This window comes from Pistacia vera, unplaced genomic scaffold (assembly GCF_008641045.1).
Source record: "Pistacia vera cultivar Batoury unplaced genomic scaffold, PisVer_v2 Contig48, whole genome shotgun sequence".
In the NCBI taxonomy this organism is placed as follows: domain Eukaryota; kingdom Viridiplantae; phylum Streptophyta; class Magnoliopsida; order Sapindales; family Anacardiaceae; genus Pistacia; species Pistacia vera.
Genome location: NW_022196312.1, coordinates 509,369 through 523,902, shown reverse-complemented (window position 1 = coordinate 523,902; position 14,534 = coordinate 509,369). Strand labels below are relative to the sequence as shown.

The 14,534-nt window shown below is 34.1% G+C and overlaps 1 protein-coding gene across 2 annotated transcripts; it reads left to right on the top strand.

The window, feature by feature from the left end:
- Positions 1-761: 761 nt before the first annotated feature.
- Positions 762-3,840, top strand: LOC116146598 (uncharacterized protein At5g39570-like). 2 transcript variants are annotated; one of them, XM_031432011.1, is made up of 2 exons: positions 762-2,169; positions 3,721-3,840. In XM_031432011.1, the coding sequence occupies exon 1, from the start codon at positions 1,060-1,062 to the stop codon at positions 2,113-2,115; it is 1,056 nt and encodes a 351-aa protein (XP_031287871.1). In that variant the 5' UTR covers positions 762-1,059; the 3' UTR covers positions 2,116-2,169; positions 3,721-3,840. The 2 variants fall into 2 exon arrangements, with proteins under 2 accessions (XP_031287871.1, XP_031287872.1); XM_031432012.1 differs by lacking the exon at positions 3,721-3,840 and adding an exon at positions 2,358-2,554.
- The last annotated feature ends 10,694 nt before the right edge of the window (positions 3,841-14,534 follow it).

The window sequence follows — 14,534 nt, the reverse complement described above, 5'->3', positions numbered from 1 at the left end:
TTCCCGTTCTACTTCCAGGAATGGTATATATATATTCCCGTTTGAAAAAAGTGAAAAACATGTATGTCAAGTTCTCAAAAGCAATTTCTGTGTCCCTTTAGAATTAATGGGACTGTTGTGCTAACCAATTGATTGAGGTTGATCAATTACCATAATAAATGCTAACCTTGTTAGAATTGGCGTTTAGTTAATAGTAAAATATATCGTTGATTCCATTGGACAACAATTTAGATAGAGGAATCAGAAAATGAAAAGTGACATTAATTTATACATCAGAAGCATTATAATTCGCACTAAATAAAAAAGCGCATCGATTGATATTTGCGGAGACTCGCTAACGCAGGAAAGGTACAAATAGCTCCTGAAAACAGTGAAAGATGCTCATCTTTGTAAATAGGCTAGAATGTTGGATCTTTTATTTTTTTTCTACTTACAAAGCAGTGGTATCTTCTTTCCAATCTTTGAAATGTCCACATGAAACATATGTAAAATGATTCAACTGGCTGAGTCACAATGTGATTATCCAAACGCCATCGTCTCTAACAGTTAAAACCATATCTTCAATGTATATAATACCTTTTTTCATCTGTAGGGCCGTGATGCCGACTAGACAACAAGAGTGTGGCGTGCAAGTAACTCTTTAACAAAGTTTGTGCAAGGAAACTTTTTAGATTCTCTTTCTGTCACCTTCATTTCAGCCATTTGGGAGAAATTGCTTTAGCCATCATGTGACTTGGAAATTTCTTGTCGTCACTGAAGGGCCTAGGTATTGGCAATAGTCCAATATGTAGTTGATTGCAATTAAGAAAAATCTAAGGCCACTTATCCAAACAAAATATGACATTTTCCTCACATGTATTCTAGCACTCCTTTTTTAAAGATAAAAACTGTGTGGCAGAGATAATGATACTGATACATGGATGGAAATTTAAAGGACGGAGAGAAGAATCAGAAGGTTGAATCTATTATCTTTGATTTTAGATTCTTTTTCTGTATTTACTTTGATGTTCTTATGGAGGTCTATGTTCTATAAAGACAGGGAATCGATGATTGCATAATATGGCTTACTCCAGCGCCGATTATCATCATTCTTATCTGGGTGAGAGTTATCAAATTCCCTATAGTAGAAATTATGATAATGTTCCATCGCAAGTTTTAATGGCCGATTCCAGCCAAGAATTCAGCAACCAAAACTTCTTTGAGTACAATCCCACCTCTTATTATGATGCCTATTATCTTTCTATGAACCACTCAGTAATTGCTGATTCTAGCCATGAATTCAGCAACCAAAACTTCTTTCAGTACAATCCCACTCCTTATTATGATGCTTCTTATCCTTCTGTGAACCACTCAGCAATTGCATACTCTGTATCCACATTCTGTGAGCCAAAATCCATCGTGTATGATCTTTACCATGGCGATTACAATCCTTCTGTTACTCATAGTAGAGTCTCTTACTCTATCTCAAATTCAGAGTTTGATGATACTGAATTTGAAGAATATGATCCAACACCTTATTGTGGAGGTTATGATATTACTCAAACGTATGGCAAACCCCTTCCGCCCTCAGATAATCTATGTTATCCTCGTTCGATGTCAGATTCAAGTGTTTTGCCTTCGAACGGTGTCAATCTTGGATCCATAGAGTCTCCTTACGGGAAGAAAGATGTCGACGAGTCTGCAGCAAAACCTCATATTGAAAGTAAACAAGCTCCAACCAATGAAGATACGCTGCAGGCTAGCAAAGGAGATGGACAAAACAAAGAGTATGACAATACTCACGGCAGTTCCACCGGAGAAGATGGTCATGAAAATAATTGTGAAGATAACCCTGCCAGGCCTAACAATGGAAACCGATCAAACGAAGGAAATAGCTATGAATACGACACACGAGTAACTCAAACTCCATCCGGGTATGGCTTGGAAGCAATGGACCTTTGTGAAAGCATATTTGGTTATTGGCCTTGTTTAGCTAGGAATAACAAGAGAGGCCATGATTGTCAACAAGTTTTTAATGAAGAAAGCAGCAGCAACCTGTGGAAAGAAACTGCAGATTATCTTTTTGGAAGTTCAAATCCGTATGGCGAAAACAGGGATGAAGGAGGTAGTTATTGAGATCCAATCTATAACTATGAAAGGCATTATCAGGAACAAGCTCTTCACAAACAGGTTGAGTATGATGATGATTCTTGGATGCACAAGTTTAAGATTTTTTGATCCGATCTTGTAACATGTCTATTGTTTCTTTCTGTATAATAATATTTGACAATTGACAGCATTCATGGCTTCCATATTGAGCTTGAAGTCTAGATTAGTTAGTATTATTTTAAATTTCATTAAGACTCTCCAGACTGCAGGGGACTATGCAAGATATGGCGACATCCAGAGCTAGATCCCACCTCCACCATCACGCCCAATATTGAATTTGGGGCAATTTAAGTGGCCTCGATGGAAATAATTTAGGATTGAAGAAATGAGGAAAAGGAAAATGTTTGAAACATGATATAGCCACTTTTTACATGATTGTTATTGTTCAATGACTTTTTTTTTTTTTTTTTTTTTTAAATATAGATACTGCAATCCTGAATGTACTAGTTCAATATTAAATTGTTACTTTCATTTATTTTACACATATTAAATGTAAAATTAATTATTTGTTATAAAACTGATTCTTTACTGTTATAATTAATTAACATATTTTCCCTACTTTCATTTTCAAATATTACTATTGAAAAATGGTAATTAATATTAAATTTATCTTTATTGTGTATTTGACATCTCTTTATTTGTGAACCCAGTGATAATGTAAAACTCATTTAACACAAATGATATCAAACAAAATCTTTGTTAATTATCTCAAGTGGCGATGGAACTTATTTAATCCTCTAGATAAATACAAGCACTGTTCTAATAGGAGTGAAAACAACTTTTTTTTTCTGTTGTTGATATTTTTGTCAAACTTATGTTATGGTGGATAATGAACTGTTGAGCAAATATGTGCACACATCGTTCTTCTATGCAAGCATCTGCTGTCTGACATATTTTGCCAAGTGGCGTTGTTCTCTTTGTTGTCTTGCCTATCAAGCTTATTTTGATTCATGATATTCTTGTGTGAGCTAACTTTATAGGTGTCACAATTTCTTTATGTAGTCCTAAAAGGTTGTAAGATTTTGTCTGTGGTCCCACAAGAAAGAGAAAAGATGTTTGTAGTCCAACAAAAAGTTGAAATTCTTTTGTCTTTCATGTGTTCAGCTGTTAGGCTTATGCCTTTTGCCTTTTCATTTCATGTGTGTGCACAATGGATGAGTGCTTGCACACTTATGTCAGACATATGCATGTTACATTTCATTTCGAATTTTACTTCGAGTGTATGCACACTAGTCTGATGTGCTAACATCGCATGTTTGACTCATTTTTCACAAGTTTGCATTTTTATCTTTATCAGCTGAGATATTTTTTGTTCATCTGTTGTGCGTCAGAGGATCACCTACAGGTGTCCCAATATCCTCTTGTGGTCCAAGGAAATAAGTTTTTTCCCTTTTTGGTTGTGGTCTCAAAAGATAGATGGAATCTTTTCCATTTTTGGACCAACATATGTCAGTCCTTGTTTGTGAGTGGCATAATTTGTTGAGCACAAAATTTGTCTATATCATCTTCATTGTTGCTCATTTGCAAAGCTAACCTTTGATATTTTATTTGTTTGTGCTCTGAAATTTTCAGAGAGTTTTATTTCCTCAAAGGTTCACCTTATGTTATTGTGCCAAACCTTTATCATATCGTATACTTTTGAATGGCGGCTGGAACTTGGTTCCTTTGTTGATGCGGAGTGTGGCTTTGGGGGCTGAAGCTTGGGTGGGCTCAAGTGTCTTCAGGTGTGTTCGGCGTGAAGAGATCTTAGGAGCGACAAGACATAGAGATTCAGGGGGTGGTGTTTAGTGTAACTAGAAACAGAAGTTCTCTTTGCTATAGCTAAAATCAACTTTGAACTATATCTTGTAATGTTTGTTGTTTAGGGATTTGCTTTGATCTAAACGAGGTCCCATGGATGTAGGCTAGAAGTGGTTTTAGCCGAACCAGTATATGCTGATGTGCTTTATTTTTACAGCTTATGGATTTTGATTTATGCTTTAATTTGATAACCATTAATCAACTTGGTAAAGACTTATGCTACACTTTTAGAAATAGGTAACCTAACACCAAAGTGAGTTAACAACTCTAACAAGTGGTATCAAAGCTTGTTCTGATAAGTTGCTTCGGTTGATCCTTACCTATTTTGCTTGTTTTTGTGTGCATCTGATTGGTCTTGTGTTTTGACGAAACTGATTAGATATGTTGTCTGTGTGTATGTGCACTCCGTTTGCTATGTTAGCATCTGTCGATTTTTTTTGCCATGAGTTTCTTTACTGAATGAGGGTTTGCTCATGGACAATTCATTAGAAAGTCTAACTACAATACATGGGACCTAGATGCATGCTTTTCTAAGTCATTGATGAAAGAGTTTGGTCCACAGTTGTGAATGGTTGGACAGACCCTAGTTATTGTTGAAAATGAAGTGTCTAGACCAAAATCGGCTACTAATGAGTTAGTCCGTGTGAATTATAACCTAAAGCCATTCATGCTCTTTTCAATGCTATTAATGTGAACAAAATTAAAGTCATAGCTAATGTGAGCTTGCCAAGTATGCTTGGGATAGGCTTCAGTAAAAAATGAAGGGACTAGTGCTATTAAAAGATCAGGCTTAGAAGACTTTTCACTAATTTTGAAAATCTGAACATGCATGATGATGAGACTATAACTGATTTTATGATAGAGTTTGTGATATTTCTAAAGAATGTTGTTTTGGGAAGAACAATTCTAATGTTGAACTTGTCAGGAAGGTTCTTTGCTCTCTACCCTGAAGGTATATCAAAAGTCACCACATTGAAGAATATTGTGATATGGATGCCATGGACATTGATGAACTCATTGGCTCTCTTCAAACCTATGAACTGAACTGATGATGGGATAAACAAAAACCAAGCAAAGGTTGGCTCTCAAACATGAGGTTGATTTTGATCCTTCTGATGATTGTGATTTTAGTAGCTTGGATGATGAAAATTGTGATTTACTTACAAAAATTTTACTAAGTTTCTTAAGAAAAACATGAAAAAACTTTTGATAGTGGAAATGGTAGAAAACATTTTGTGAAAAAGTTTTATTACCAGCAAACCCCTATACCTTTTAAAAAGATTTTCGAAAGATAAAAGAAATGAAAAATAAGGGTATCAAGTGCTTCGAATGTGAGGGGTTTGGGCATATACAATCTAAGTGTGCTAACACACTGAAAAAGAAGAAAGCTAAGGCTATGGCTGCCACTTTGAGTGAGAGTGATCAAGAAGAGAGTGAGGAAGATGAGTCCGGTGATGATGAGAATGTTTTTGCTTTTACCATGAATCAAGATGATGATAGGAGTGAGTCATCGAATGTTAATATCTATGCTAAACAATAAGAAGCATATGATAAGATGTATGATCAATGGCTAAAGGCGGTGAAGAAGTTGCAATCTCTTAGAATTTGAGAATGCACCCTTGTTGAAGCAAAATGAAACCTTGTCCGAAAATATTGTTGTTTTATCTACTGAATTAATTGAGGCAAAGGCCATTATTAATAAGTTCAATGCAAGTTCTCTCAAGCTTGATGAAGTTCTTGGTCAAGGAAAATCTTTCAGAGATCGGTATGGATTGGGCTTCAGTCCTGGTCCTAGCACATCGACTTCTGGTGCATGTATGTTTGTTAAAGCCACCGAAACTCCTGTTGAAGGTGCTGCTGTAAGACAAACTATGAAGGTATCAAAATTGATTCCAATTTGTCATTTTTGTAACTGGAAAGGTCACATCAGACCCAAATGCTTCAGGTTTATTGCTTATTTGAAGAAACTTCTTGAAAATCATAGTTTGTTTTCTAATGTGAATCATAATGCTAACAATGATTTTTCTTCCAAAAGAACTTGGAAACCTAAGATTGATGTGAACTGTTTTGTGTCTCATACCTCTTTGCTTGCATTTCAAAATGATTTTGGTCTCTAAACAATGGTTGTTCAAGGTATATGATAGGTAATAAATCTCTCTTGACTGAACTTGAATTGGTTGATAGTGGGCATGTCACTTATGGTGATGGAAAGAAAGGTAAAATTCTTGGTAAAGGGTAAATTGTTCTACCTGATTTTCCTATTTTGAAAGATGTCTTACTTGTTGATGGTTTGAAGGCAAATCTAATTAGTATTAGTTAGATTTGTGATAAAAATATTGTGGTTCAATTCTCAAAGGGAAAATTTCAAATTTTGAATGGTAAAGGTGTCTCTTTACTTGAGGGAAAAATGTCTAATGACAATTGTTACTTGCTTTCTAACTGTGGGTCATGTTGCAGCTCTAAAACTGATTCCACTAACTTGTGGCATGAGAAACTTGGTCACATGAACTTCAAGAACTTAGTAAGACTTTCAAAAAGGGAAGTGGTTAAATGGCTACTAAAACTTGAACCTCCAAAAGGTAATGTGTGTGGTCAATGTCAACAAGGTAAACAAACCAATGTTTGTTGAGTTGGCATAATTTGTTGAGCACAAAATTTGTCTATATCATCTTCATTGTTGCTCATTTGCAAAGCTAACCTTTGATATTTTATTTGTTTGTGCTCTGAAATTTTCAGAGAGTTTTATTTCCTCAAAGGTTCACCTTATGTTATTGTGCCAAACCTTTATCATATCTTATACTTGTTGAATGGCGGCTGGAACTTGGTTCCTTTGTTGATGCTGGAGTGTGGCTTTGGGGGTTAAAGCTTGGGTGGAGCTCAAGTGTTCTTCAGGTGTGTTCTCGGCGTGAAGAGATCTTAGGAGCGACAAGACATTAGAGATTCAGGGGGTGGTGTTTAGTGTAACTAGAATATGAAGTTCTCTTTGCTATAGCTAAAATCAACTTTGAACTATATCTTGTAATGTTTGTTGTTTAGTGGATTTGCTTTGATCTAAACGAGGTCCCATGGATGTAGGCTAGAAGTGGTTTTAGCCGAACCATGTATATGCTGATGTGCTTTATTTTTACAGCTTATGGATTTTTATTTATGCTTTAATTTGATAACCATTAATCAACTTGGTAAAGACTTATGCTGCACTTTTAGAAATAGGTAACCTAACACCAAAGTGAGTTAACCAACTCTAACAAGTGGTATCAAAGCTTGTTCTGATAAGTTGCTTCAGTTGATCCTTACCTATTTTGCTTGTTTTTGTGTGCATCTGATTGGTCTTGTGTTTTGACGAAATCTAATCTATCATTGCGTTTTGCTTTAGATCTGTTGTCTGTCTGTATGTGCACTTCCGTTTGCTATGTTAGCATTTGTCTAATTATTTTTCACCATGAGTTTCTTTACTGAATGAGGGTCTGCTCATGGACCAACTTTATTAGAACGTCCTAACTACTATACATGGAGACCTAGAATGCATGCTTTTCTTAAGTCTATTGATGAAAGAGTTTGGTCCACAGTTGTGAATGGTTGGACAACCCTGGTTATTGTTGAAAATGAAGTGTCTAGACCAAAATCGGCTGCTAATGAGTTAGTCCATGTAAATTATAACTCTAAAGCCATTCATGCTATTTTCAATGCTATTAATGTGAACAAAATTAAAGTCATAGCTAAATGTGAGCTTGCCAAGTATGCTTGGGATAGGCTTCAAGTAAAAAATGAAGGGACTAGCGCTATTAAAAGAAATAGGCTTAGAAGACTTGTCACTAATTTTGAAAATCTGAACATGCATGATGATGAGACTATAATTGATTTTTATGATAGAGTTTGTGATATTTCTAATGAATGTTTTGTTTTGGGAAGAACATATTCTAATGTTGAACTTGTCAGGAAGGTTCTTTGCTCTCTACCCTGAAGGTTTATATCAAAAGTCACCACATTGAAGAATATTGTGATATGGATGCCATGGACATTGATGAACTCATTGGCTCTCTTCAAACCTATGAACTGAACTTGAAATGATGGGATAAACAAAAACCAAGCAAAGGTTTGGCTCTCAAACATGAGGTTGATTTTGATCCTTCTGATGATTGTGATTTTAGTAGCTTGGATGATGAAAATTGTGATTTACTTACAAAAATTTTACTAAGTTTCTTAAGAAAAACATGAAAAAACTTTTGATAGTGGAAATGGTAGAAAACATTTTGTGAAAAAGTTTTATTACCAGCAAACCCCTATACCTTTTCAAAAAGATTTTCGAAAGATAAAGAAATGAAAAATAAGGGTATCAAGTGCTTCGAATGTGAGGGGTTTGGGCATATACAATCTAAGTGTGCTAACACACTGAAAAAGAAGAAAGCTAAGGCTATGGCTGCCACTTTGAGTGAGAGTGATCAAGAAGAGAGTGAGGAAGATGAGTCCGGTGATGATGAGAATGTTTTTGCTTTTACCATGAATCAAGATGATGATAGGAGTGAGTCATCGAATGTTAATATCTATGCTAAACAATAAGAAGCATATGATAAGATGTATGATCAATGGCTAAAGGCGGTGAAGAAGTTGCAATCTCTTAGAATTTGAGAATGCACCCTTGTTGAAGCAAAATGAAACCTTGTCCGAAAATATTGTTGTTTTATCTACTGAATTAATTGAGGCAAAGGCCATTATTAATAAGTTCAATGCAAGTTCTCTCAAGCTTGATGAAGTTCTTGGTCAAGGAAAATCTTTCAGAGATCGGTATGGATTGGGCTTCAGTCCTGGTCCTAGCACATCGACTTCTGGTGCATGTATGTTTGTTAAAGCCACCGAAACTCCTGTTGAAGGTGCTGCTGTAAGACAAACTATGAAGGTATCAAAATTGATTCCAATTTGTCATTTTTGTAACTGGAAAGGTCACATCAGACCCAAATGCTTCAGGTTTATTGCTTATTTGAAGAAACTTCTTGAAAATCATAGTTTGTTTTCTAATGTGAATCATAATGCTAACAATGATTTTTCTTCCAAAAGAACTTGGAAACCTAAGATTGATGTGAACTGTTTTGTGTCTCATACCTCTTTGCTTGCATTTCAAAATGATTTTGGTCTCTAAACAATGGTTGTTCAAGGTATATGATAGGTAATAAATCTCTCTTGACTGAACTTGAATTGGTTGATAGTGGGCATGTCACTTATGGTGATGGAAAGAAAGGTAAAATTCTTGGTAAAGGGTAAATTGTTCTACCTGATTTTCCTATTTTGAAAGATGTCTTACTTGTTGATGGTTTGAAGGCAAATCTAATTAGTATTAGTTAGATTTGTGATAAAAATATTGTGGTTCAATTCTCAAAGGGAAAATTTCAAATTTTGAATGGTAAAGGTGTCTCTTTACTTGAGGGAAAAATGTCTAATGACAATTGTTACTTGCTTTCTAACTGTGGGTCATGTTGCAGCTCTAAAACTGATTCCACTAACTTGTGGCATGAGAAACTTGGTCACATGAACTTCAAGAACTTAGTAAGACTTTCAAAAAGGGAAGTGGTTAAATGGCTACTAAAACTTGAACCTCCAAAAGGTAATGTGTGTGGTCAATGTCAACAAGGTAAACAAACCAGAATATCTCATAAAGCCTTATCTAATCTCAATACCTCATGTGTTTTGGAATTGCTCCATATGGATCTTATGAGTCCTATGTAAACCGAGAGTTTGAGAGGTAAGAGGTATGTGTTTGTTTGTGTTGATGATTTTTTAAGGTTTGCTTGGGTTGACTTTTTACATGAGAAATTTGACTCCTTTACGACCAAATCGAACGCATGTTCTAAGCATACTTGAAGACTTAAGCAAGAAGGTTGAAGCACACATCTGAAGAAAGAACGATCACAATGAATGACCATCCAGCAAGCCTGTTCCATATGAATGACATCGTTCATGTTTATGGAATCTTGAAACGAATCTTCAATTAGAGAATGAACGCCTGCACCACGTGGTGGAATGTGCGTTCTAGTTTGGGACTTGAACTTGTTGTATTTTTTTTATTTATCCTTTGCACTTTATCATATGTTATCTATATATATTGATATGGATGTGGAATTCTTTTCATCATACTTTTGGTTGTTATTGGTTGATATATATTGTTCATGAGTATGCATTAGTGGTTGTTATAGGTCTGTTGACAAAAAAGGGGAGAAGAGTTAAGAAAAATTTGAGTTGATATTGAAATAAAATGTGAGTTGATGTGGGGAGAAGAATTGCGTTGTGATATGCCTGTTGTGAGGGGGAGCTTTTGTTCAATTTATTTGGCTTGAAATTGGTTAAGGAAGATATTTATTTGAGGGGGAGTTTTGTTTTTTATTTTTTTGTTTTGTATTGTTTATAATTGTAAAACCCAATATTTGCTTAGTTTTGTCATCAATAAAAAAAAAAAAAGATTGTTGGGTCCTCATGTGTTTTGATGTGTCAAAACTAATCAAAAGATTAATTGAAATCTAACAAAAATGCAATGGTATGACTTAAGTCATGACCCAAACAAAAATGCAGATTTCTTCATAATGGAACACCCGTTCAATTCAATCAAACACTTGCTCCTACCTTGTTTAATTTCCCAAAAAGTCGTTCAACATGGAACGACGTCGTTCCTCATGTCTGTTCCCAGTTCTACCTAAATTTCACCAAAGGCATTCAAGCCATTCCAAATGGAACGACCAAATCAAACACCCGTTCTAAGCATACCTGAAGACTTACAATCAATTTTCATGGTTAAAATTTAACTATTGACCAATAAAAAGAAAAAAAAAAACCCCTGGTTTAAGAAAAAAAAAAAAGAATTTAATCGGATGATGAAAAGACTAAAGCACCCTTGGTTTAAGAAAAAGGAATTCAACGGGATGATGAAAAGATTAGATTACCCTTCATTTGAGAAAAAAGACCTTATGGAGTTAGACATGATTTGACCTTTTTTTTTTTTTTTTTTCAAATAAACAACATTTAATTAATATTTATTGAAAATGGGTAACAATGTATTAATGGTGGATTGTTTCACCCATTTCCTTCCACTTCGACCACGCGTTTTGAGTAACGACGAGAAAACCCACAACCTCCTTACAAGAAGCCACTCTAAAGAGCATCTCATTGTAGTGTAGGCATCCTTAAAGTCAAACAAAGAAGACTAAGGGCGAAATTTTGTAGAGAAAATATGTGGGAACCAAACATCCAAGTAGTTAGTGAAATCATGCATGATTTAAAAAACATTCCAGGTGATCAGAATTTTAAAATCAAGGCCAAAAATTCAATCAAAACACCAAATTTTGGAAATGCAGCATATGTAAGAAAAGACAATGTTCTAGTTTGATATAGATCATGTTAGACAGCTTATGGAAAATCTGCTAGGTTCGTGGGATTTTGCCTTTTGACCTCAATTTTGTGCATTAAAATAGGTATTCTGACTTGGAAAACTATCGAAAAGGTTTATGAATATAGAGATCCGAAAAGATCCCCCAGAAGGAATAAAAAAAAAATGCAGCAAAGAACCGAGAAGCAATCGTGTTATGATACTTGCATAAGTAGCAATATGAATCTATTTCTGGTGATTTGTTTGGTGCTTGGAGGCTGGTTTCATGGTTGTAGTGCTTAGGAATGATGGATGTGATACTTGAATAATTCAAGTGATGGGAAAAGGGCAGGATCGTCGGGCTTTTATGTTTGATGTTTTGGAGCAAAACGTCACAACTTCTCTTTGGGTGGTGAATGATTGAGTATTTAATGCTTGAATGTTTGATGACTGAATTCCCTAAATGAGAAAGCTCCGGCCTTTATATAGAGGATTAGAGATAAGTGATTAATATTTTGATAAAGGTAAATAAAATAAAATTAATTAATAAATTTGAGATAAATAGAAGTTAGGATTATATATAATTAATCCATATGAAAATAAGATGGAAAATATAGAGACTAAGTGAGTCTAGATACTTTGAAAAGTTGTTTATTGAAAAGAGAGAATTGTAGTGAATAAAGATCCCCTGATTTTGATAAATAAAGGAATTGAGATAGTAAAATTCTAGACCTAAGCATGTCTACGTTCACTGAATTTAAAAATAATAAAAGATAATGAGGTGATTTATATAAGATTTTTGGATGATAAATCCTGGAAATAATTTATATTTGATAAAATATATAAGGAGATATATATAAATTAGATTTTATTAAGGATAAATGCTAAAATAAGTAAAAATTAAAATAACTTCGGGATTTTAACACATTAATTGGCAAGATGGAGTTAATCCTGGACATGATTTACCTCTTGATAAAAATAAAAATAAAAAGATTTAATTTAATAAGGCATTTAATAAAAAGGATAATTGAAATGACCAAATTGGTGCCATCCCTTGATGGGCTTCTATGAGCGGTGCCATCATATGATAGGCTTTTAGCACTGGTGCCATTGTATGATGGATTTACAATCTTTGCCATCTTTTGATGGGCTTTTAGCAATGAGTGTCATGGGCTTATCTCTGGGAGTGTCATGGGCTTGTATGGAAGAATCGTATTGGGCTTACATTTTAGAGAATGTCAAAATGGGCTTGATGCCATGGTTTTATATTTGGAAAAGGCCATGGGCTTTATTTGGGACCCAAGAAATAGAGATTTGGGCCCAAAACATGATTTCGAAACTTAAGTTATCACTTTGGACTTGATTAGAGCCTTACTTGTAAGATTGAGCCTTGAATATGTCTTTGGGCTTCCCTTAACAAAAATGGCCATCAATATATATATATATATATATATATATACCATGTGATATGGAAGTGCAATTTTTTTTTTTCTCAAACTAAGAGTATTTTAGTCTTTTCGTCAATCTCCTTAAATCCTTTTTTTCTAAAACCAAGTGTATGTTTGTCTTTTCATTAGTCTCCTTAAACTCCTTTTTTCAAACCCAAGGTATTTTCATCATTTCATAATTGGCTTTAATCCTTAATTTAATATAAACTTTATTGTGTTATATTGTCACTTATACTAATTAAAAATAAATAAATTATCAATTAGCAAAAATTATATTTAATGATTATGGATTATAGAGAAAAACATTAGTGATCTTTGTTATGACAATATATATTTTTTTGCATGTAAGCTATAGAAAAATAATGCAATATTAAGAGAATGAATATCTCTTACAAAAAACCGTATATTCAATGAAGTTTTACAATGGAAAAAAATAAATATCAAAGATATTTATTTACTTTTCAAAACTCCTCAAATCTAAAAAGATATTTCTTTAAAACATAATATGATTCTATGTTAAATATTTAACCCCTAAACTATTTATTCCTTTAACTATAATAGGTAAATTATATGTAATATGTTGTCTATAAATGACATTGAAAGAGAAAATTATCTATTTTTCTTTGCAGTTATTATTTTTAAATAATTTATTTACTTGATTGTTAAATCTAAAGGGACCTTGGGTCGGGCCAGGAATTAGAACCAATGTCTGTCCTCAGCCTGAAATCAATGCAAGGATGGAAAGTCATCCTTGTCCTCGATTTTTCACACTTAATCCCTGGCTTGAAAGGCGTGGGGGCCCACAAGCCCGTCTTTGTAGGAAATTTCACCTCCCCAAATTGAGAGGCTTTTGCAAGTATGAATTAGCATAATAATCCTATGCCTTTGGCCTCTTTTATATATTGAAATAGAAATAATTAGGGTTTTACAAGAACACTTCCCTTTGGTGAGTAGGAATATGAGTAAGGTAAGGAGTGTTAGCTGTTTTAAGAAAGTTGAAGATCTAATTCCCTCTTTGGAATGAATCTCTAATTCATCACTTTCCTCTTTCACCTTTACTTCCATATTTCTTCTTTGATTTCTTTTTTGACTTGGATTCTACTATATATATATGGATTCTTATTTAATCAATATCCAATCAATATTGCACAAATTAAATATTTTATTTTATCTTTAGTTTAGTTAGTTAGATTAAGTTGAGTTGGTTAGATATAAGTTGAGCTGTAAAGTAGTTTGTTTGTTAGTTAGATGATTAGTTGGCAGTAATCTACAATAGTCAAAAGCTTCTTTTCCTTGTATAAAAAGATTGACTTCATCTTTCTTCCATAATTGAAAATACACATTACTTTACCAACTTGATGATGTCTACTCTATTCATGGTATTAGAACGGTGATCTTGAAAATTTTTACAAATGCTCTGTTTTTTTTATTTGAGTAAAACTTTGATTTGACAATCATGGATGCTAGCTTAAGGAACTAGAATATTCGAAGTGAAAGAGAGATGGCGTTTGACCAAGTATGAAATGGAGATCAAATACGAAGTGGAGATCCTTTGTATCGACAAAGTTCTGATCATCTAGGAATGACTCTTGTTTCTACTCTACTAATAGGTCAGAATTACTTATCTTGGAGTCGCTCTATGAAAATTGCGTTGGGTGCAAAAGAGAAGTTAGGGTTTATAAATGGAAAATGTGAGATGCCTAATGAAGAAACTCCAAAATTTGAGCAATGGAGTAGGGTAGATTGTATGGTTACTTCTTGGATATTGAATTCCATCTCGAAAGAGATTG